The sequence below is a fragment of the Callionymus lyra genome, chromosome 8 (assembly GCF_982586985.1).
Source record: "Callionymus lyra chromosome 8, fCalLyr1.hap1.1, whole genome shotgun sequence".
Lineage (NCBI taxonomy): Eukaryota > Metazoa > Chordata > Actinopteri > Syngnathiformes > Callionymidae > Callionymus > Callionymus lyra.
The window spans coordinates 17,555,681-17,581,808 of NC_141825.1; the positions used below are offsets into that span (position 1 = coordinate 17,555,681).

Sequence of the window (26,128 nt, forward strand, 5' to 3'; positions counted from 1 at the left end):
TAGTTCACTCGTTTTTCTACTTGACCTCATGTTGACTAAGGATTAGGAAATGTTGCTTCTTGGAGTTAGAGGCAGAAATGTATGCCTCGAACAACCTTAAAATATAGACCGAGGCCTCAATACAAGATAGACGTTACAGACGAACGGTATGGAGGTTTTTGGATGTTTTTAATTGTGTCTTTTTGGATGAACTTTGAACTGATGTTGGGAGAGCTACCCCTTTGAATTAGGCACTTAACTTGGCTCGGGCCAATCAAGGGACTCCAATTTTGTAAAAGGTACTCTTGTTCTGGAATAAAGATAATTAATTATAAGTAAGTAAGTAATTAGTATTTATAGAGCGCTTTTCAAGACCAGGGTCACAAATGCTTAAACAATAAAAGAATAAATACTTAAAAGGTCAAGACAACACAGAGACAAACACAGAAAGTCAAGGAAAATCCTCCACAAATAAAAATGTCTTAAGATGTTTCTTGAAGGAGTCAGTAGATCATCAAACACAGAGTGAGAGGACGATCCAAAGATTAGGAGCAACAGCCTGGAAGGATTTTTCTCCTCTGGTCCTGAACCGTGTGCGAGGAACCATCAGTAGATTCTGATCCACAGACCTCAGGGCCCCAGCTGGGGTGTAAGGCTGGATCAGATCACTGATGTAAGGTCTGACCATGAATAGATCTGGAAGTGAGAACCAGAATTTTAAAGTTCATCCTGAAAGAAGCAGCCAGTGAAGAGTTTTAAGGATTGGAGAAATGTGAGTTCTCCTACAAGAGCTGTTCAGAATCCTTGCTGCAGAGTTCTGTATCAACTGCCAGCGAGAGGTTTTATCAAAGACGTGCAGGAAAAAAAAAAATCAGTCAAGCCAGTCGAGTTTAAAACCACAGTATAAAAGACAGTTTTAGCGTAACAACAAACAAATAGATAGATAGATAGATAGATAGATGGATAAAACTTTATTGATCCCTCTACAATGTTAATAGGACAGTTTCTGTGAAAGCAGCATTTCCTCATTATGTCCTTGCACTGTAGGAATGGTGGTGGATGAACAATCATATGCAGTCTTGACTTTCATCTTCTGTTTGTATCACTATACATCATTATCCCGGCTGCTTGAGCCTTCATTGTGCTGCCGCTGCATTTGTCTGTATCGACTCTCCTTCATGGACATGCACTTGTTTACTGGAAATATCCATGAAGTCGTAGAGTCCAATGAAATAGCTCCACCAATTAACATCAGTTTAAAGCTCGCTGATGTGATGGGGAAAATAAACATATTGTCCTTTATAATCGCAGGAGGTCCTGGGTTTTGGTCCGAGCCGGTCAAACCGATCCAAGAGAGCCATGCTGGTCCCTCCTATGATCGTGACTGAGAACCAGAGGGCCCCATTCCCACGGATCATCGGCAGGGTAAGTATTTGGGGTCTAATACTGAGTGAACGAGGGGATGTTATGGACAGAATTTAACGAAAAAAATGTCAATATTGTATAAAATAAGATTGAAATTGTAATGTATTCATCACTTAGTGTCATAAACTTGAATTCAAATTGAAAGTACTGTATGTAAAGTCAACAATTTCCCGGAGAGATAATCGCTCATTACAGTGCACAGAAAAGGCATCGGTCCATTTACACATTCCAAATTCACTACTCGTCCAGAAACCGGCCATAAAGGATTGTAACAAGTATGAGCTCCTGCTCTGGGAAGTTTAATACCACAAGGTCGTGCTCACATATGAAAGGAGGATCGAGATCGACGGACTTCTTGATCCGTTGACTTTTTGTGATGGAGCCGAGCACAGGGTTCATGACCAGGATCATGGATACAAATCATTTTTCTCTTCCCTCTGTACACTGCTCAGACATGGATGGATCGTGGAGGTGTTATCTCAGTAGATGGAATTTTTTTTTTTTTTTCCTGAACTCAAGTGTAAATGTGGTTAAAGTGCTTTAAATTTGTAACATGAGCTATTAAATGAAGAACAATAGCAGCAACAAAAAAGAAAGAAAGTAGGTCAACAACGGTCCAGCAGGTTTTTTTTTGTTTTCTGTTCAAAGTGACAACACGTTATATTTATCAAATAACATGTATATTTGAATTATTCTCATCAAGAAAAACTGCATTGTGGGTAACAACTCCTGGGGCCACCTATAGGTAGTTCAATGCATGTACATATACGACATTTCTTGACTCTTCATTGATTTAAACTGAACACATTTGATTCACACGCGCCCGTAGTGCCTCAGCTCATAATTATGCTTCACAATAATTCTCCTTAGATTGAATTTTATGCTCGCAGTTCTAAATTAATCAAACAACTTTCATGCTGACTGGTTTAATTCATTACAAGCCATGTTCTCTACCCTTGAGGAGTTCATCTATAATCCCTCACTGCAGTAGTTTTGTGAATGAAACTTTGAAACCCAAACACAATTTATCCCGTTTAAAGATTCATCGGGTTACTTTTAAAAATGTCTGCTAAGCAAGATACTATTAGCTCCGGGACGGAAAAGGGAACCAGAAGGATGTGTCTGTTAAAAGGTGGATAGGAAAAGAAGACCTACATATCTTAAACCCTTATATATTTAAACTGATCTTATAAGGAATGATGGTCTTATAAGGAGTGATGGGCATGGTGAGACACTGCCATCTAGTGGGCTCTGACAAAAAAGGATACTGCTTCATGAAGCTTCATCACTACTTGAGAAAAAAAGTACAACACAATCGTATAAATAATTTGATCGGAAACTGTTAGAAAAATTACTATAAATGGAACAAGAAAGAATAGGAAGTTACTAGTGATGGATTAGTGAATCTTCATGAAGCATTATACGAAGTTATTCTATTCTTTTGAACGAAAGTCACCCCCTGCTGGGCTCTAAATAAGTGACGGTTCTGGATTTCCGTGTGGATCTGTGGATTTCAAATGCTTAAAAAATGCTATAAATAATAAAGTTAAAGTAATTGTAGAGCTAGGATTTACAAGTTGTTCTGGCACAGTTCTGCTCTCTCTGAGGTCCTTTCTTTTTGCAGTTTTTAGTTGTATATAGTGATGGTCTGATGAAGCTTCATGAAGCAGTGCCATTATTTTATTTTTTGAGTCCACTAGACGGCAGTCTCTGCACTATTTTACTATCTCTTACAATTAAACATCACATCATTTTTAACCTGATGGCGCCACCTACTGACACTCTTTCATGAAGCTTCATCAGCCCATTACTAGTTTTGTATGCAAAATTAAGTTAATGTGCTCAGGATTTTTTATCAAAATTACCACTCTTAAATCAAATATATGACAGGACTTTCTTAGAGAAGAAAAGTTAATAAATTAAATAGATTTAAAAAATAAATAAATTGAATGAATAAATTAAAAATATTATATATATATAAAATACGTTGAAGCTATTACATTAAATTGGCATTTAAAATGAACGAATATAGTAAGAAAATAAAACTAAAGAAAATAAAATGCATTAGATTAAACTAAAAAATGATATCTGGAGCACCAGGTAGAACAAGTTCCTGGTGTGTTTAGGTACACATGGAAAAACTGAGAAAACCAAAAGATCAAGGCAGTTTGGGTCTTATGGTTAAAAATATACTTTTTCCTTTTCACCTATTTGCGAAGACACCTCTCGCGCCCACTTGCGGCCCCCACTGCTCTAGTGCCCTGTAACAATTTCAGCGCTAAATTCACCTGATTCCAGGCGGCACACATTCAATATTTGACCTGCGTCTATTTCAGCTCCACGTTTCTATCTGCCCACGATACATGGCTTTGATGTATTTTTGTGTGTGGAGCCTTTTTGTTCTGGATATCGTCGGGCACTAAAAGATCAACTACATCTCTTGGTGCCCCCGAGAGACAAAACGTAAAAATACATCCCATCCTGAGTCCTGCACATGATAGATAATTGCACCCTGGAGAGCACAATCATCGCACACTCCCTGGATCCAAGTTCACACTAACTTCCAATCCAACATGGTACCTGTGATGCCTCTCAGGTGCTCAAAGGACGGCCGACCACGAGAATCTGCCTCCTCTTTTCGGTGCGTTGATAAAATCCACAGGAGAGAAATCCTCCGAGGGATGTGGGGAGAGAAGAGGCTGATGGATTTAGAGGATGATGGGTTTCCTGTTTCTCTATATGCATTGAACTGACAGGATTTAATTAAAGTGTCATCTAACGAAAGAAGAGAGGAATGCATGGTTAAAGGAAAAAATAAATCATGAATAACGTGGCTGTCGCTCTGCTGGCTGTCTTATCCTTCAATCTTGCGCACGAGTCGACTCTACATGAGTTGACAGACTAATGTGAGCTCTTTCAGCCACCTGGATGTGTTGGGGACTTGGTAAAAGTGATTTTCCACACCAATAGCCTCCCTTTTTCTCTTATGCAAGCGCACTTTCAAGAGGCAACCATTCATTTTTCATGCAACCTCTTCCTCACCTGGAAGAAGCGGGGAGGTCGTTTAGCTATGAATTCAATTTGACTTCTGAGAGTCCTCGTGCATGTGAGAGTAAAACTCAGGATGTAGAACCGCAGCAGGAACGTAGAAAAGAGCGACAGATCAACATTATTGACCAGGGGTGGGTCAATAATAGTAACTTACAATTTTAAACTGTGGTGATATTTGAGCCACAATCAATCATATCATAATATGCAATTGCAATATTCAATGTATTGCACATTTCATTTCAACGGTATATCACCATGTATGTAACTCAAAATCGTATGTATTTATTATGAAACTCCTTAGAATATATAATAGAATAAAATATTTATTTGAGCTTTTATTTATATTTTTTTGTATTTTTTTTTATTATTTATTTCATATTTATATATTATATATATTTTATCTTTATTTTGTTTACTTACATTTAAAAAAACGAATTATTCTTTTTACGGTAGTATATCTTTTTAAATTGTATGTAATTTTATTTAATTTTAATTTATATAATCAGCATTATTTCATTTCTGTACTTCATAATGCCACCTTAACAAATTCCTGTGTTGTGTTAACCACACTGGCAATAAAGGTTTTCTCATTCTGATCTTACACATGAATAAAATCAGCCGGACACATTCAAGTTCATGAACATTAATAACATGTTAACCAGGACTGACACTGCTTAGGTAAACTTGGATCCGTTTAAGCTTACCAATAGCTAAACAAGAAATGTATAACATGAAAATGTAATGAAATATTGCGGGCGTTACAGTATGTAACCAATTATGTTCACCTGTCCAGTATTTGGGAAGTTTTTTAGGTCACTTGGAGACTTGAAATTTTCGGAAAAAAATAAAGCTGGACCTATTAAAGGTATGTGGGTCAACCTGGACACTCGAAGGCATAACACATTTAATAGAAAAGAAAAGATTGCTGGACAAATTAAAGTGCCTGACATAACTTTGTGTGTTTTATTTAAATCTGGAATTTAAATCTGATTCTGAACAGTAAAAAACTTTTAATGTAAACTAAGGTTAATTTAACCTATACCTTAACTAAATAAAATAGAAATATAATTAAATTACGATCACATTAACGACAGTATAAATTCTCCATGATAATGAATGAGGGTTTTTTTGCAAATTTATAGTGTTAGTTGATACAAAATATTGGCGTTCTCTCGTCATCAATCTCCTAAAAGTCAAAGTTGGCCCACAATCTAGAGTTGAAACGTGTAGGTGGGTCATATTTTTCAGTATACTCGCCTTATTTACTCCCATTTACGTAATTGGCGCCCCCCATGAACAGCAGAGGAGACATTGAGTACTGACGTCGACACCAGGGTAAATCTGTAATATGTGTTTAAATGTATCGATTATTTATTGAAACAAAGAACACGCAATATATCCCCAAATCGTTTTTTTTCAACCCCTATTATTAACCTTGCTCCATGTTGAATAAACGTTGCCAGCCATTAGTAGCCAAACGTTGCCAACACTGTATTTTCATATTTGATGCAGCATCACTTCATATATAGCTTCTATATCTAGGTGACATTTAGCATACATTTGAATGCATATATCCAGTAGTAAATGGCAGACAGAGACGTATGAATTGTGTGTCACATTCCCCTGTCTAGTTGAGGAGACGGGTCTCCTCGTCACGATCCCTCGGGTGTCTTCAGCCAGCTCATAACAAGCCACAATGCAACTGGAGCAATTAGACTGTTTAAATGTTTTCCCTCGTCTCTCTCTCTCTCACTCTCTCTCACTCCAGTCACTGCTAACAGGTTCATTCTGGCATCTCTCGAGAATTCAACCCTGTCATGATACAGCCAAATCCAGCATTTACTAAAAAAAAAGTCTAAATATGTTGTGAATAAAAGCAACTATATCCTTAAATTGAATTTATCATCAGTATTTTTCAAAGTCATCGCAGAGATGTTCTTCTTCTACCATTATCTAAATTCCATCTCTGTTCAGATCGAATGTGATTCAGAACAAGGAAGTGTTGTTGTTGTGGAACTAATGAAGTGTGGCGAACAATTTACTGCAGAAAATGATCTGTTTTCCATCCTGTTGTTTCTCATTAACATTTACCGAACGCTCCTGTATTGAATGTTCACAGTGTGCATTAAAGTGGACCGGTCTTGATGCAGAACCGCTCAACAGAGCATCGAATATGGTCAATATATATAAAGTTCATCTCATCAGTGAATCCCAGTGTTGCCGTACTAAGTTGCCTGGTGAGTTCACAGTGTGCGGCGGCAGAATTGATTGTTGGTCAAGCTAAAAGCACTTTAATTATATCTCCATCAAAGATATAAGTGGCGGTCGGCAACAAACATAATTCAATTCAAGTGAATCTCAATCATCTTGATTGCCTCTCAAAAAGGCCACATTTTAGACTTAGTTTTTACTCCTGGCCTGGACATTTCTAATGTATCTGTACATGATGTCCATCTGAGTGATCATTCTCTTGTCTTGTTTAACCTGGACTTCATCCCTGAACCTAAGCCTTTGAAAGTTAGGTCTCAGAGGTGTGTCATCTCAGCCGATACTGCAGACAGTTTTTCTGCTATGTTTGACGCTCTTTCCTTCGATGACTGCCCAGACGTGGACAGTTTGATTCACTGTTTCACTGATCATTGTGTTGAAATACTGGATCAAGTGGCACCTGTTAAATCAAACTTGAAAATTCAGAAAAACGGTGCCCTTGGACAAATGAAGATCTCCTGAGTCTGAAGAGACTTTGTCGAAAGACTGAGCGTCTCTGGAAGTCCACTAAACTTGAGATGCATAGACTTCACCTCAGGGATCTGATGACTTCTTACAATGAGAAGGTAGAAACTGGTAGATCTGATTACATCAGAAAACTGAAGGCAGCAAATAGGAAAAACCCCAAAGTTTTGTTTGACAAGATTAATTCTCTCGTGTCTCCTGGTCCTCAAATCACGCCAGTCTTCTGTGAAGCTGACAGCAATGCATTGTTGAGATTTTTCATTGACAAAATTAAATTGATCAAAGAGAAAATCTCTCCCCCTTTGTTTGGAACCCCTACTGTCTCTGAGCCCCTCTCCTCCTCTTGGTCCTCCTTCACTGCTGTATCTTTGGGTGATATTTCGGCACTAGTGAACAAGATGAAACCCTCCTCTTGCTCAGATGACGTCCTTCCTTGTAGGCTTTTTATCAAAGTATTTGATGTAATTGGTCCCTGGGTTACCAATATGGTGAACCTCTCCCTTTCCACAGGGTTTTTTCCCAATGCATTTAAACATGCCATTGTGGAGCCTCTGCTCCATAACCAGGCTTAGACCCAACTGACCTCAGTAATTCCAGGCCTATTTCTAAGCTCCCTTTCTTGTCCAAGATCTTGGAGAAGTTTGTGTCTGAGCAGCTGTCTTTGTTCCTGGATCAGAGCGACATCCATGAGAAGTTTCAGTCTGGCTTCCGTAAACATCAGTCTACGGAGACAGCTTTATTGTGTGTCCAGTGACATCATGATGTCGGCTGACTCTGGTAAATTCACTGTTCTGGTTCTTTTGGATCTATCCTCGGCCTTTGACACAGTTGATCACCAGATCCTGCTAAGTAGACTGAGGGATGTAGTGGGACTGTCTTGGTCTGTGTTAGAATGGTTCTCATCTTACCTTTCTGGGCGCAGTTTTAGTGTATCATCCAATCAAATGAGGTCTGAATTGGCAGATCTGTCCCTCAAGGTTCTGTTCTGGGTCCTTTATTGTTTTTGCTGTACTTGATTCCCCTCGGTAAAATCATTCAGAGATTTCCAGATGTTTCTTATCACATTTTTGCTGATGACATCCAGCTCTACTGCTCTTTTGATCCAACTGAGCCCCAAAGGCTGAACAGCTTAGTCAATTGTTTGCTAGAAATCAAACAATGGCTGAGTGAAAACACTCTACAGCTAAATGTGGAAAAAACTGAAACACTGGTGATTGCTCCTGATGATAAGGTTCCAGGGTTGAGTCAGTACTTGGGTGACTTAGGTCAGTCTGTCAAACTGAGCCTGGGAAACATGGGTGTTGTATTTGATAAAGACATGTCTCTTGTTCAACACTGCAGAAAACTGACCAGAAACTGTTTCCTTCAACTGAGAAAAATCTCTAAACATAGGAAAATGTTGTCGGAACATGATCTGGAGCTTGTAATCCATGCGTTTGTTTCTTCTTGTCTGGACTATTGTAACAGTTTGTTTTCATGTCTTAACAAGAAGGAGCTGTCTCGCCTGCAGTTGATTAAGAACTCTGCAGCGAGAATTCTGACTCGCTCAAGTAGAAGAACTCACATTTCTCCAATCCTTAAAACTCTTCACTGGCTTCCAGTTTCTCTCAGGATCAACTTTAAAATTCTGGTTCTTACTTTCAGAGCTATTCATGGTCAGGCTCCTCCTTACATCACTGATCTGATCCAGCCTTACACCCCAGCTCGGGCTCTGAGGTCTGTGGATCAGAATCTACTTATGGTTCCACGCACACGGCTCAGGACCAGAGGAGAGAAATCTTTTTAGGCTGTTGCTCCTAAGCTTTGGAACAATCTTCCTCTCTCTTTGCGCTTGATGGATCTACTGACTCCTTTAAGAAACATCTTAAGACGTTTCTATTTGTTCAGGCTTTTCCTTGATTTTCTGGAACTCCTGTTGTGTTATCAGATTTATCTTGACCTTTAAAGTATATACTTTATTGAATATTGTTTTGATTGTTTAAGCGCTTTGTGACCCTGGTCTGGAAAAGCGCTATATAAATAAAAAATACCTACTTACTTACTTACTTAAAGCCATATTTCACCCAAAAACTTCCTACTCATAATCATGTCAATTAAGAGTCAGGATTATTCTTAGTGTAATCTGTTCCTTTTTAGTTAGAGTTATAGACAAAAACGTTTGTTTATTTTAATGTATCGACTGGAGCTCAGATGTCTTTACCTTTACCTTCGTGTGTAACGTCCCTCTTGTATTGAAGCCTTGACGGGAACAATTGTTCCGGAAAAAAGTAATTTGTTTAAATAAAAACGAGCGCTATAAACAGGAAGTACTCTGGGTAAATATCACAAGCGCTTCCACTGTAGACGGTAGACTGAATGCGCTCTGGAAGCGTTCGCGATACGTACCCATTTTCTTCCTGTTTATATCGCTTGTTATTATTCAAAGGTCTGCAAAAAACTAGATCGCAATATGTTCGTTAATTCTTTAGTAAAATTTTTCCCAGAACAATTGTTCTTGTCGAGGCTTCGACGGACGTCACAGACGAGCACCAAAATATATATTTATATATATATATATATATATATATATATATATATATATTATATCATGCGCGGATCCAGAGGCAAAACAAGACATCATAGAAAAAAACACATAACACATAGAATAGGTAGTAAGCGGCTAAAACCAGTTCTTCTCGGGCGAACATCGCAGATTATAGTAAGTACATGGCCGGGGCGATCGAGCGTCGCACATGTCAGCAATCCAAATTTCACACAATAAAAATTAACAGGTACGCCACTCTCCACTCAAAGGTCGCCTTGCTGTCGCTATGACAACCGGAAGTGTCAGTGGCTCTCTCTTGGCAAGCGACTAGTGAACTCAAAGCGGTATCGCCCATTTTCAAGAGTTTACATAAAGGAGAATTCTTAAATACTGGAGCGCGGCGATGCTTTCAATTTATTTTGGGTCAGCGGATGACACAAATGTAATGGGGGCCACCAAACGGGTATGGATCTTTATAACGTGATTGTTGACTATTTTAATGACTGTTAAAGACTTAAAACTTAAAGAATAAAACCACAGTCATTTATGTTGTTGCCATTACTAACTGTAAAAGTAATTGTTCCGTCATTTTTATTTTCTCAGCAGTAAAATGTACAGATGGGCACATAAATGTACTATAAAAAATCAGGGTCAGTTTGTTTATTTGCTCAAAAAATGGCTGTAACATACACTAGAGAGCTTCTTGATTTAAAAAATGTTCCTGAAACAGATAACTCAACCCATGGGGTGAGTAGAAAACGAGTAAAGTTTGGGTAAACTAGCACTTTAAAGGTAATGTTACTTGAAATGTATTCCCTTTAAAATGCATAGAATAATTAGTAGTGTTGTAGTTCTTGAGATTGGTTTCATCCCAAACCTCTTAGTCATGATGTCATCCTTTTGGTCTTTCATCCCCCTGCGAAAAGAGCTGCTTCACATTAGTCACATGAAAATTAATTGGTGAAACAAGTTCCATGCTTCAATATTTGCGTTTTTTCACAGTAAAATGAACTTTTATTATACAAAAGTGGACCTTTGCTTGGGGAAGAGTGGCGTCCAAGTGTATTCAGACTTCAAATCCTTTTACAATTATACTGTATGTAAGACGTGAACAATAGAACACATTTTCTTGATGTTTTTTATAAAGTCAAGTTTTGTTTTTCAGGTGTCTTCCTTATTCTTTATAAATATAATTTCGGTTATCAATACTGTCTATCTACAAGTCATTTACAAGCACTGGCCTTTTAAAAAGCAATTTAAAACCAGATTGACTATGAAGTTAAAAAGGATTAAACCCCTAAAAAATAACTAAGACCAAGAAATAAAACTGAGAACTGAGGACATAAAACACTGTTAAGATCGACCGGGATAAAAATGTTTTTCAGGTTATTTATCTAGATGAACAGGTACATCTGCAACAGCTCCTCTCATTTCTGTAATATCCAACTACCATCATTTTTTTGACTATTAACAACTCTTTTTGAACCATGCTGCTTTTACAATGTCCCGGCTAATTTATATATTTTAGAGAGCCTCTTAGAGCCACTCTAGCAAAAAGCGAGACAGTAAGATGATAGTTTGATTTTGTTTTTAACAGTCATTTTGCGCGTCCTACACAAACAATCCTAATGGAAAACACACAGAGAAAAGCATTGATCCAGCTTTTAAGCTAAAGGAGGATCAATCTGGCCATTGAAAGATAAATAAAGATGATGCAGGTAATCTTGGCATCAATGGTGAGACTCTGGAGACGGCAGCGTAAAGAATGCTCTTAATATATAAAGAGGACAAAATCTTTCAGATATAATTATCTTTTTTCTTTTTGAATAAAAAAAACATTGTATTCATTATTTTATATACACAGTCGTTGACAAAAGTTTTGGCACCCCTGGAACTTTTCAAGAAAAAGCATTATTCAAAACGCCTGTTTTTTTTTTATACACATGTTTATGTCCTTTAGGTGGATTGGGACAACACAGAAAAGCAGAAGAAAAAAGCCAAACATACATCATTTTACACAAAACTCAAAAAAATGGACCGGCCAAAATAATTGGAACTCTATTAAAACTGGGTAAATATTATTTTTATCATGCATGTGATCTGGTGCTGCCAATATATAAATCAAACTGAAGCCAGTTAAAGTGTATATAAAACTTCACTCAACCTTTGTGTTGTGTCCTGTCCAAGATGGGAGACGGGAAAGAAGAGCTGAGAATTCTCTGAGGACTTAAGAAGCAACAACCTCAAGGTTACAAGTAGATCTCCAGGGACTTAAAGGTCCTTTGTCAACTGTGCGCAATATAATCAAGAGGTTCATAACCCATGGAACTGTGGCAAATCTCCCTGGATGTAGACGTAAGAGAAAAATTGATGAAATAATGCAACACAGGATAGTTCCTATGGTTGATAAACAACTTCAGTCAACTTCCACACAAATGCAGGCTGTCCTGCAGACTCAGGGTACAATGGTGTCAGCTCGAACCATATGTCATCATCTGAACGAGAGAGCGCTATGTCAGGAGACCGAGGAGAAACCAACTTCTGACTCGGAGAAATAAAATGGCCAGACTGCAGTTTGCAAGTACATACCTAAGTAAGCCTGTACAAAGAAAAAAACACGGTACCTACAGTCAAATACGGTGAAGTTTCAAAGATGTCAAAAGCTGTTTATGGCACTGGGTGCATTGACGGTGTGCAAGGAATCATGAAATCTGGAGACTATCAAAAATATTTTTGGCCAGTAATGTAGGGCCTAGTGTCAGTTATTTTCTCCAAAGGAGGTGCAACCAAGTATTAAGTTGAGGGTGCCAATAATTTTGTCCAACCCGATTTTGGAGTTTTGTGTAAAATTATGTACAATTTGGCTTTTTTTGTTATGCTTTTATGTGTACTGCATACCAAAACACTTGTAATTGCAACATTTTTCTGGAAGAAATGGTGCATTTTCAGGAAAAGTTCCAGGGGTGCTGAAACTTTCATCCATGACTTTATATATTTTACCATACTGTCAATATATATAGTTACAACAAGATCACTGATAAAAAGATGCAGTTAGTATATTATGCTTTTATTTATTTGCTACCATTTAAATTTGGTACATTTTAGGGTCAGTATATACAGTCTGGGATACATCGATATAGGGGTGCGGTTATTACGGTACATGAATCTCAATATTTTTTAACTAGAAATACAAATGAACAAAATAATCACTTATCATCATTAGCTGATGGTTACAAATATGGGCTGAATTGTAAACTGAAGGGATGAATAAAGTGGTGCGTACATTCTTATTTAAGTTAATTTTCAACTTTTTATGCTTTACATTTTTAGAGTTGCTATGCCCTGAGGAGTTGATGTGGGTGTCAGTACATTTTCCGAGAAGTTTTGCACGATCCGTGAGCACCTCCATGTTTTTTATGGCAAGCAGATGTGGACGAAAAATGTAGCGTAGAACACAATCTGGGAAATCAGAAAAACATTTGTGCATGTTTTTCACTCAAAATACAATACTTTATTTATATATCTCATAACGTAGTGCCTCTTCGAATCTCAAATTATCGATTTTATCAAAGAGAGAGTTCAATTATTCATTGTGTCTGTACCTTCTAGTTGTGAAAATCAAGACAACTATTGAGACGTTCCAGGGAAAGTTTTTGTTGGCCAGCTTGTTTGTGTCGATGATAGTAATGAAAGTTTTTTCCTGCAAAACTGCGGTCCTTTTTGGAAGCTCCCAGTTCATCTCAAATATTTGTGTAACGTTTCAACTAATTTTACATTGTAGAGTAAATGGACACAGACTCCATTATTCGTCTTTCATAAAATCGACATTTTGATATTCAAAGAGACTATGGCGGCTATATAAACAAAAATATGTCTTTGAATGCAACACACAAGCACACAAATGGAGCGACAGGGGTGCAACATTTGGTAAACGCCACATTAATCATTAATTTAACCATTTTTTATACAGATATAATCCATGGAATCTGACTATGGTAGTCTGAGTATATATAAAAAAAAGTATTTTGTGCAACAAGGCAGCCTTCTGGTAAAATGTACAACATCTCAAAATCACTCACACCTACAGAAAAATGTCGGGGTCAGAAACGATCTTTTTTTATGATCTCCCTATGAGACCAAAACTTTTAAAGAGGGAATAGATCCAACCCATAAAATGTTCAATAGAAATATTTTTATTCGCCTGAATGTTGTTGGCTGGAACACGTACCCACAGCGTCACAGTGTTGCTCTGCGTGCTGTTATTTGTGTTTGTTGTTGCACTGCACCTCCTGTCATCTTCACGCAGGATCCCGAGCCCTACTGTCTTTCATGTGTGGCTGACTGGTAACGAGTGTTGATGGAAAGAGGTGAGATCCTTCCATCCGTCCTCCCACTCACACAGGGGGTGAGAGAGAGACGAATCCACTGGGGGGGGGGGGGTCATGTTTTTCACACCGTGGTACTAGTGAGGCCGAGTTTGTAGTGCAGATTATTACAGCTCTTAACTTCCACTGGGGGGGGGAAAGCAAGTGCCTCCATCATCCATCTCTTTCTTCATCGTTTACATCTTCTAATGCGCCTGTCACACCTGTACGTCTCCCGCACTGGTCTCCCCGGTATTCCTGGGAGTGGAGCCATCTGTGAATGCAACTGATGTTTCGACGTCGTTTTTTGATTTCCTGCAGCTGACCCAGTTTGTCACACTCAGCAGGTGCTGGCTGCCACTGTGATTACAGCCCAGAAATATCTGTCCTCGGAGGCAGCTGTTGCATCAATGCGGGTCGTGAGGGATAATCTATGATCACAGGTTTAGGTGTTGGCCTTGTAAGAAAAGAAAAAAAAAAAAGGGTGTTCATCTATTAGCTGGTCGGAGAGAATGGGACATGTTATCCGTTTGAAGCCACATACTTTGAAATAAAAAAATTAAAAATGTACCTTTATTTCGAACAAATGTAGGTAAATATGTATTTTAAAACTCCCACCAAGACCAGAAAAAACCCTATATTATTCCTAGATTCCCATTTATATATCAAAATAACCTTTTTTTTAGCATTTGAAATAGAAATTCGGCCAATGATGCCTCAGAGGACATCCAGAGAATTTAAAACAAGACTTTTCTCTGCACCACAGAGTGTGAAAAAAAAAATTTACAAATCATTTGTGGATCCAGATGGTCATTTGGAACGGGAACAAAAGTCATGATCAATAGTTTCTTGAAAGTTACATTTCAACTGCTAATCGGTTTAGTTATTTTGAGTGACTTACAGATAGAAAAAAACAGACCTCCTTGGAGGAGGTGAAAGCATTCTGGTGCGTGAAATAAAATTAGATTTGAGAAGATTAGTAGTATTATTATCATTACGTGGAGAAACAACCAATTTTTAGGATGTAATTATTTTTTTTAATAGCTAAATACAAATCAAAACTGTATCTTTTTTGTTGTTATATTCTATACCCACCTGCATTTAGGCTCTCTAAAAACATTTAAGGCCTAAAATGATATTTCCTGACTTTGTTGACTGTAAGGAATCAAGAGGGTTATTTATGTATTTATTTATTTTATTTTATTTTTTGTATTACCTCACTTTTTCATGTGAATAATCTGTAAATGGTTATTTGCTTATGTGTGGCTTTCTGAAAAACTAGCTTAAGGCACCCCTGCGATCTTTTAAACTTTTGCTGTAACAAACTGACCCCGGCGGTAAAAGTGATATGGCCGTCACAGGAAAAAGTTTGTGGATCCCTGTTGTAGATGATCAGAATACAGAAAATTGTCAACAAAAAAATGCTTAACTCTCTCATTTATTTCCCAAAAATCCACATCTTTCAAGAAAACAAGGAACAGATCTCATAAGAAATTAACTATAGGCATGTCAGAGAATGAGTAGATGAAATATTTTGTAATTTTTATTTGAACCCCCTAATTTGGTGGGTTGTTTTAAGAAAGACGGATCCCATTGTCAAACTCAATCAGAGACAAGAATCTTTTAGCACTTTCGGCCAGAACTAAGTTCATATTTACCAAGCTATCTTTTAACTGGGAGTATTAAATTCCTATTAAATTCCTTTCCTCAGTTCTGCTGTTATAGGAAGCCTCTGTATAATTGTTGACATTAATAATCTCAGTTTATTATCGTATCTTGATCACTGGCATCTTTTTAGTTCACCATATCAACATAAACATTAACCTACTTTGATTTTTATTTAACCAGCCGGCAGGCCAAGTTAAATTACTTTGCAGGTCATGATATTGACTCGTGTGTCTCACATTATCAATCACCAGAGAACGCCGCCTATTTGGATCGTAAAAACGCTGTTTTATGAAACCTTTCTTCTCAGGAGTGTATTTGATCAAACTAAATACTTCCATCCAAGTCTGCTATATTCAATGTTAACCAGCTGAGTTTCTTTCTTTATACTTAAAAAAAAGTCTTTTATACTGACTTTCCCTTTGCTTCTGTTGAAAACACTTTGTGTTTAGACGATCCTGCTGAGCCTTTGCCCGGAGACGTAGACATTATTATTTTTAATCCAAGCTTTGAGCCTGGTGGAATCAATGGAAAGCCAGTTGCCCTTTTTTTTGAAGTGTCAAGTATTTCAAACACTTTGACATAGATTGTTGAAAGGTGCACTTAAAGGTGTGGAAAAACTTAAATTTGGTTCAAACTATCTCCTTTCTAAATTCATATTAACCTTAATAATGTTTAAATGACTTTCATCCAATTTTGTCTTGTTTTCTTTTTTTTTAAGTATGTCAATGTTAAAGGAAAATTTTGTATAGATTATTAAACTACAGATTGTTTACATTTTGATTTGTTATTTTCATTTTCTTTCTCCAAACTATCATCTATTCAAATGTTGAAATATCAATGAACTTATTAGATGGATGGGTGGATGAATTTAGGCCATACCTCTGCCAAGAAGCAATTTTTTTTTAAAGCTAAAACTATTTTATACATTTTTTTTATTTTATTCTCAATTTGAAATTGAATCAATTATAGTAGACAAACTAACCCTAACCATTACCCATTAAAAAAAAACTAATAATTTAACTAACCTAAGTCAAATAGTGATCTCCATTTTTTCCTTTAACACAATCGAACTATGTTCTTTCGTTAAATAAAGTAATATATTATCTTAAATGTTTATTACTGATAAATGGATAATCACACATGTAATAAATTAGTAAAAAAAAGAAAGTTGCGTTCTTTTTTTTTAACCTTCTCTAGTCTTTGAACATAATTTACTTAATATACAACTAAAATCTTTTATGTTTTAAGTCTGAAAACAGAGATGAAAAAAGCAATAGCGTTAAGCTGATAATTCTGAATTTGGTGAACAAAATATATCTCTCTTTAAAAACACTCAAAGGTTCAACGAGTACAATGTGAGGTATTTCAACAAAATACCTCGCGCTCAGTTTGCATCATTTATAAAAGAAGGTTTAGGAGACCTTGAGGGAGATGATAAAGGCGAAGGCTTTGCTGAATGCTGGGCACAAAGTGAAGAAGGTAGACTGAGTCAAATGCAGGGAAGCAATCGGCTCTAAGGGAAAGAGGGAGTAAAGAAAAAAAAGAAAAAGAGGCAGAAGATGAAGTAGGAGAATAAATGGCAGAGGGTCTATGAGGGCTCAAGCTTCATCTGCCATGGACCGGTAACACTGCTCTCTCATCTCCGATGCTCTTTCAAGTGAGAAAGTAGAAAGGGCCTTCATTTTAAGAGCCGTCCTCATGAAACATGTGTCCCTCCCTTTCATTAAAGGTGACCTGATGAAAACCCTCAGATCATCAAGTTCAGACTGAACCTTTAGATTTGACTTTTCTACAGATCAGAAGTAAGGCCTGTGTGTGTGTGTGTGTGAGCCTTCTGTGCATCTGTGAGTATTAAGATGTGTTGATGGAATTGGTGTTTGGTTTGCCCTTGTCAGGACTTTATCTTTTATCTATATTTAACAACAGTGTATAACTTTCTTTTCAAATTTACAATTAGCATGCAATTATTTAAAGCGTTTGTTTATTTTTGTGTTGAAATTCAACTGCTGGTTGCTAAATGGCAGCAGTCATTACGTCCTCCAGAGCTAAAGTAACATTTAAATCAAAACCATGACTGAGGATGAGAGGATACAGTTGACTCCAGCAGCGTTTAAATCTGGTGTTTGGACTTTTTTTTTTTTAAACAAACAAATATAGTTACGACTTTTTCAAGGGTCATGTGGTCTGTAAGTACTTGGACAATACTACAAATATATTGTTGATTTTGTAAGTAGTTTCCTGTGATTAAGTCTCTTGGTCTGTTCCACATTTATGATTGGTCAAGGGGTTTTAAATTACATCTCAAATTCTGCCGGCTTCAATGGCAAACGGATTCTTAATCTATGACATGATGTTCAGATGAATATTATAATATTTTAAGATGTGATTCATCCTGCAATCTCTAAAGACAATTATGCCAGGAAAAAGGAACTTTGTAATGTATTTGATTTGATTTGTTTCTTCTTTATGATAAGGTAGCATTTGGACAACAGTACAGTCAGTAGTTTAAGAATTCTCGTCATTGATTCATTAATCCATGATTTAAGTTTGTTTATCTAAGGTCGTTGGGGAACAAATTAAAACTTCCTTAAGCTCTTGTCAGGGATTTCTTCTCCACCGTGCACTGGTTTAAACCAAGGACTTCCTTCTCGATGGACATCAACTTCATCAAGGAGAAACCTTGAAAGTAGGGGGAGGAACCGGGAATGAAGAGCTTTCATCTCAGCTCGTCCTTCACTACAACGTACTGAAAAAAGTGTCTTCATGACACAAGATCCATTTGTCAACTTAATAGTTGCTGCAACACAACTTTATTTTATTTATAAAAAATGCTTGTTAATCCATGGAATGGTTTTGATTATATATCCAAATACACTGTATTATTCTTAATAATAATATATATTTTCTTTCTTTTTCCCATGATCCCTCCTGCCTGCTGCGTCGTGTCCGTTGATGCTCCCGCCTACAAAAGTCGCATGTAAGTGTTCGCAGTCGACCGACACATCTTTTTAAACAGAATCAAAGTGCAATTATTTTTCTGCTGCTCAAGCCTTTGTTGTATTTTAATAGACTATTGCTTTACATCTTTAACCCTTGTGTTATCTCAGTGTCAGGTGACCCAAAGGCAACGTAAACAATTTTGTTTGTGGTAACTCTTATCACTGAGATAACACAGGGGTTAAAAACCACAAATATGGAACTGCGATTAGAATATGGAAAGATTAAAGATGAATAATTTAACAAGATTTTTATATTGAAAGGTTTCTTTTGTTTTTTTTGTATTAAGGCTCCATTATTGTTTTAATAATAATTTAAATTATTATTATTATTTAATCTTTTTTACAGGTGAAGTTTGATATACTAATTACAATAATCCACAGTAAATGTAAAAAATGTATTAATAGCCTTTTTAAGTCAATTTAGATAAAGGTTTTATGTAAATACTGATTGGCTTTATTACATTGAATCAAAATATGAATTAACTTATTAAAATAATTGTAATACATTTATTGAAAAATAATCTAAATATACCAATTATTTAATTAATTATTATTTATTATTTTTTTATTCTATTTTATTAAAACTAAAAATAATTACATGCTTGAACTAAACCTCCCAAAAGCTGAACATTTAAAAAATGTTAAATTCAACAATTGTATATTATGATGGCACTAAAATTATCGCATAAACAAACCAAAATAATCTTGTGTTTTTCGTGTTTAATTGCGCCATTCTGTTCTGTAATTATAACTGAAGTATTTATTCAGGTTTGACATCGACCGCGTCCATATAAGCACGACTTACGATCAAAGATGTGTTCTGTGTTGCGGATCCTGCAGGTGATTTCATCAGACAGGTCAAGGAACCATATCTTCCGACTGACAGGCCCCGGTGCCGACCAACATCCCAGAGGTCTCTTCACCATTGACATAGACACCGGAGACGTGTCAGTCAGCCGCTCGCTGGACCGGGAGGCCATCGACTCCTACCAGGTCAGTGTCTGATGTGTGTTGTTTATCGACGCTTTCCTTCCTAGTCCTTTGTGAATCTATTTAATACATTTGAAGCCGTTATAAGTAGAAAGAACATTAATTTGATGTCAAAAAAATTACATTTTAATCATGTTTTTTTTAAAAGACATGTTTCGTTAAATTTTTGATGCCGCTGAAAAGGTACCTGGCAAGTGTGTGCATAGTCATCCTCTTTTCATCCCCTGCAGTCATTTCTGTGTGGAGATGTCTAAAATATTCAAAGCCAGAGTGGGAATGTAATCTCTTCATCTGGCCTTGGGCCTTCCCTGGTTCGAGTCCCTTGAACCGACACAACCGACTCCTGTCTCGTGGCAGCAGCTGAGGCTTTTCTTCAAGGCTCTGGCACTGCTCTGACTGCCCCCTCTAGCAGGGAGTGATCTTAGCCACATGCTTAGGGGGAGTCATTATGCAGCTGAGCAAGAGTTGTGTTCTGTCAGTAAAATTTTGTGGGCTAAATTGTGTGCCTGTTCGACAGCGTTCATGAGCGAGAGTGATGTGGCAAATCTCAATCACTACACGCCTTTTTATTTTTAAAAGAAGTGTTGAATGTTTGGATTTTGGACGAATAAATAAATAATCAGGTAAAACCAAACAATATCAGCAACAAACGGTAATAACCCGACCAAAAAGTTAGTGTCATGATACAACTTTCAAAATGACGACACAATATCATGATAGTGTCACGATACAACTTTCAAAATGAAGACACTGTATCGTGATAATGTCATGATACAATTTTCAAAATGAAGATACTGTTTCATGATAGTGTCACGATACAACTTTCAAAATGAAGACACTGTATCGTGATAGTGTCTCGATTAAACTTTTAAAATGAAGACACTGTATCCTGATAGTGTCATGATACAACTTTCAAAATTAAGATGCCGTTTCATGATGGTGTCATGATACAACTTTCAAAATTGAGACGCTGTTTTATGATAGTGTCATGATACAACTTTCAAAATGACGACACTGTATCATGATAGTGTCATGACACAACTTTCCAAAATAAGATGCCGTTTCATGATGGTGTCATGATACAACTTTCAAAATTGAGACGCTATTTTATGATAGTGTCATGATACAACTTTCAAAATGACGACACTGTATCATGACAGTGTCATGATACAACTTTCAAAATAAAGACGCTGTTTCATGATGGTGTCATGATACAACTTTCAAAATTGAGATGCTGTTTTATGATAGTGTCATAATACAACTTTCAAAATTATGATGCCGTTTCATGATGGTGTCATCATACAACTTTCAAAATGACGACACTATATCATGATAGTGTCACAATACAACTGTCAAAATGAAGACACTGTATACTGATAGTGTCATGATACAACTTTCAAAATTAAGATGCCGTTTCATGATGGTGTCATGATACAACTTTCAAAATTGAGACGCTGTTTCATGATGGTGTCATGATACAACTTTCAAAATTGAGACGCTGTTTTATGATAGTGTCATCATACAACTTTCAAAATGACGACACTATATCATGATAGTGTCACAATACAACTGTCAAAATGAAGACACTGTATACTGATAGTGTCATGATACAACTTTCAAAATTAAGATGCCGTTTCATGATGGTGTCATGATACAACTTTCAAAATTGAGACGCTATTTTATGATAGTGTCATGATACAACTTTCAAAATAAAGACGCTGTTTCATGATGGTGTCATGATACAACTTTCAAAATGACGACACTGTATCATGATGGTGTCATGATACAACTTTCAAAATTGAGACGCTGTTTTATGATAGTGTCATGATACAACTTTCAAAATGAAGACACTGTATCATGATGCATTGTCGTCATTTTCCAAGATCACTAGATGAGGCTCTCTATAGACTCTGGCTGGCAAAATGTTAACCCTTGGTGAAATCTAGTGGTCAAGACTTTATTTTGAAAGTCCACTAGATGGAGCTCTCCACTTTACAATTGCCTAAATTTCGATGTTTGCATTTTTTTCAGAAAAGGAATCTAATGTTAAAATTTGGATTGTTTTGTTGCTGTTTAATATTTTAAACATTGGCTTCCAACATGTTTTATACAGTTGGTGTCACAATGAAATCCTAATTTACAATGTGAATCAACTCCACAATAGACACAACTTTCCTTCCTCTAATATGCAGACGGACTAGATAGTTCAAGAAGTTCTTATCTCTCATCAAACATTGATTAACAATGTCACGATTCCTGAAACTTAAAGGGAAGAGAGTATGTTTACGTCGCCTTTGGATAAAAAAAAAATACAATCAGGCAAACAACATATTGGTGGGTAAACAACTTCAAAACAGGCAGGCGGCTTTGTATTAAAATTCCAGCGGTGACTGATAAGTAAACAAGGCGGAAAAAGCAATTACGTGAACATTAGCGCATCAAAACGCCTTAGATGTGTGATTCATGCGACATTTTCAGAACCATGATTAATGATGATTGTTAGATAAATTACCGGCTATACCTTCACTGGTTTCAAAAGGTGTAGAGTTGAAAAACAATAGTGCAGTATCAACTATTCTGCTTGTGCAATGCAATAGTTAGATTGTTGATTGTGAACTGAGATCCACTGACCACATCTTCACAAGAGCTGAATGTCAAACATTATTTTCCTATTATGCCTTATTAGGCTGAGAATGAATGTGAATGAGATGGAAAATGAAGAGCAAATAGCAAAGGAAAAAGGCTCTGGATCACACGGGTCCATTGCTGTGCACAATGCAACACTTATAATTACTGAGAAGTCGTGTGTACTCAGGCTAAGGCACCGCAATAATTACTGTCTGTCATTAGAGCGTGTGTAACGTTTGAAAGAAGATTCAACAAACTTGTTATTCCTTTAATGCTACGGTCTCGAGTTAAACTGCACCACACAGGTGTATAATTGGCAAAATTGTGGTACAAATCCCTGGATCTGCAACTTAAAAATTGTGGCGAAGCTTGTTCATTTTTTTTTTTTTGTTTCAACCTATCATATTTTGCTACCTGTACATTTGACACTTACCAACCTGAAACACTTAGTTACACATACATGCACAACACATATTATGTATTTATTTATTTTTTACACCTGATATAAGTGGGAAAGAAGAGATAAAGATTTATTCGTGCCAGGTATCCTTAAGAGTAACCCTGACCTTGAGCGATAATAACACAGTTTGTGTTTGGTTGAAACCTTTGCAATAAGATAATGTAGATAATGCATGGATGAAGATATAAGAGCGAACTAACAGCTATGTGCTTCAGAAAGGATTCGGACAAGCATTTAGTAAGCTCTGTGTTCTTCTATCCCATTTGTACAAGTGAAACGCTTGGCTTTAAACCGGATCTGATTTATTTTCTTTGTTTAAATAAAAGCGTAGGGTGCAACACTAATAGACTCAGGGACACATTCATTCCTCGTGCTATTAGACTTTATAATTCTGAGTTTGGGGGCAAGAGCAGAGTGAAAGGGTTGATGTTATTCTATTCTATGTTAATCTTTGTATTCCTTTAAGATCTTTTTGTTTTTCTCCTTTTATCTATGCTCTTTATATTCGCACTTTGTTCTCGTGCTTTCTATTGTCTGCTTTGAACCGGAAATCTAATTTCCCAAAGGAGATCTCCAGAGGGATTTATAAAGTTGATCTAATCTAATTTGTAATTGTCTCTCAGCTGGAGAAAGACGATACATCAAAATGTGATTCATATTCAGTTAATTAACGTGTTGTGTCACTGTAAATTTGGGCTATTCTTTTTTTTTTTTAATTAATTCGTTTTTAAGCTGTTCTGCTCGACTAAATTAATAAAATAACTGTATTCTTTTACCAGCTGGTATAGTACAGAGAGGAAAAGTCCCGTCCTCGGCCAGCACTGAAAATATTTCAAGACATTGAATATGGACCTGCAAGATATCCTCTCAAGGGTCGCAAATGGCCCACGGGTCACGTTAAGTTAAAGAACCCTGCTGTGTTTGCATCTAGAACAAAATGATAATGATCTGAACTTTTCGATGCATCAACTAAACAACTTCTGGTTGTCATCTGGTTGTCATCTGGGCCAGAAACTCGATCCCAATTTTATTTATTATTTACCCTACTCAAACACCAAAGAAAAATGACTTATTGAGTATTTTTTTTTTCTATTTTTGTTGCTGCTCTCTGTGACCTACAGAAGAAAGAGGCCTTTTGACAGCACATCTAAGAGTAGCCATATTGTGCTGCCTATATCCTGCCTGTCAAGCCTCAGAACAGAGGGACAAAGGATGGACTACAGAAAAAAAGAACGATCTGCAGAAAGGGCAAGCTGCGAGAATCTATTTAGAATTTCAGATTTTGAAAATCACAGATATCGATGGGACCATAAGGCTGTGCTGCCGATTGTGTATGCCAGCCAAATATTTCTACTTAAAACTGAATTTTCACTGGATATTCATTAAAACAAACCTTACACCCTCCGTTTCTATATGATTTATGTATTACGTTACCCTTGGATATAGATTAAAACTGAGTAGTTTGATGAATTTTAGTGTTTAAGCGTGTTTTAACCGCTGTCCTAAAGGACCCGTGAATCTATTAGCCTAACTGAGCGAGCAGACTTCAGAAATATGTTTTTGTGTAACTTCTAATCTCATTAAAAAATTGTGGTCAAAAGTTGGGAAATGCATCAAGGTCCCTCTCTTATCTCACTCTCAGGATCTGTCGCATGGCCTCAAGCATCTCGAGCTATCACAGTGAAACGATGCATATTTCAAAAATTTAGTGGGAAAATTTGCATTTGTTTAAATCTCCACCAACCACAAAAGATTCAGGTTCGATGACGGGGTGTCCTTGCAGCGTCAGCCACATATACCCCGTTGATCTGATCCAGTCCTGACTAAGAAGATTCAAGCTGAATTAAAATTCTACCTCCGTATGTTTAGCAAAATGCAGGGGTGAGCTGCAGATATAGGAATAAGCATCGACAGCTGCCACATCTGTAGTTATTGAAATGTGCTCAGAGTATTAACATCCTTGGTTCCCCGATCCTTTACAAAGCACAGCTTGATTCATAATAGCGGATAATAAACCTTCCCTTTTTGGATTATTTGTCAATAGAATGTCACGTTTTTAGTGAAGTGAGAGGATATAAGATTAATACAGGTTAGCAATTATGCACATTGAGAGGATTAACCTGCTTGTTCTTGAAACAAATGCAAAAGTTGAGGAGATATGTTTTGTGTTAATTCTGACTGTATACACGGTCTCAGTTAATCAATCAAGAAAACTGTTTTAATCTTTTGCAACAGCTGCCTTTTTGACTTGACTTTCCAGACATGATCATTATTCACCCTAACTGTGCAACATTTGAAAAAAATCCATCCTCACTATAACGTTTATCACTGTAAAGTTATTATTTTACTCCAAAAACAAATACATGCAAATAAAAAATATAAAAAAAATAACAACAATAAATATTAATTATAATTAAATAATTAACAAGAATTTCTCCGTAATCGCTCCTCCTAGTCTTCAAAAGGCTTTACAATTCAAGTATCTCAATCTGTATTTTCTACTCTCATGAAACCATGTGTAAACGCCTTAAATCCAAATAATCATCAACCAGTAACTATTACATACTACCTGACCCTTTGAGAGAAGCAGAAATTCATTAGGCAAATGTGTTTTAAAACACAAAATCAGAAACTTAAGGAAAAATTATAGAAAAAATAGTAAATATATTTATTATTAAAGTTTATTGTTATTTTTTTGCAGGGGGCAACATTTGAGGAAATCAAAACGATAATGAGCCAAATGTATGCAGTGATTTCATACCAAGAATGATCTTATTCAAATTAAATAAAACTGATCGCTTTTTCAAGAGCAGGAAGATTAAATTAATAAAATAATCAAGTCTTTGCTCAAGGGCCGCACAGTGTCATAAGTTCACAATTGTGTTATAGTTGTTAAAAAACATGATCTTTATTTCAAACTATACCAAGATGATTGAAAGTGTTATAACCAACTCCAGTTTCTCCTTAAAAATATATTAAATGAAACAAAATGGTTTGTAATTGTTATTTATATGGTCATTAGCTTTTTATTAGGTTATCACTATAGTAGTAGTAGTTGTTGTTGTTTTATTACAATTTGCCTTTTTTTGCACTACAGTATATAATTAAACATGTTTTTCTATTTATGTTTGACTAATGCTGACTTTCAGCTGTAAGAACCCAAATCTCCAAACTGTGGGATGAATATTGTATCTAATGCTTAAAATATTGTCATGTAACTGTAACATTTAACATGTATTTTCTTCCCTAAAGGCTAGAATCCATTGGTGTGTTGTTTTATCTGAATTAGTTTCAACCTAAGATGCCT

General features: G+C 36.4%; 1 protein-coding gene across 1 annotated transcript in view; it reads left to right on the top strand.

Annotated features, from left to right (window-relative positions):
- The window catches only part of cdh13 (cadherin 13, H-cadherin (heart)), a 336,887-nt gene that overhangs the window by 142,171 nt on the left and 168,588 nt on the right, over positions 1–26,128 (top strand). Inside the window, exons 4-6 of the mRNA XM_087796847.1 lie at positions 1,291–1,404; positions 18,716–18,721; positions 19,584–19,736. Of these exons, the coding sequence (XP_087652973.1) occupies positions 1,291–1,404; positions 18,716–18,721; positions 19,584–19,736 (273 nt within the window). The remainder of the gene's footprint in view (positions 1–1,290; positions 1,405–18,715; positions 18,722–19,583; positions 19,737–26,128) is intronic.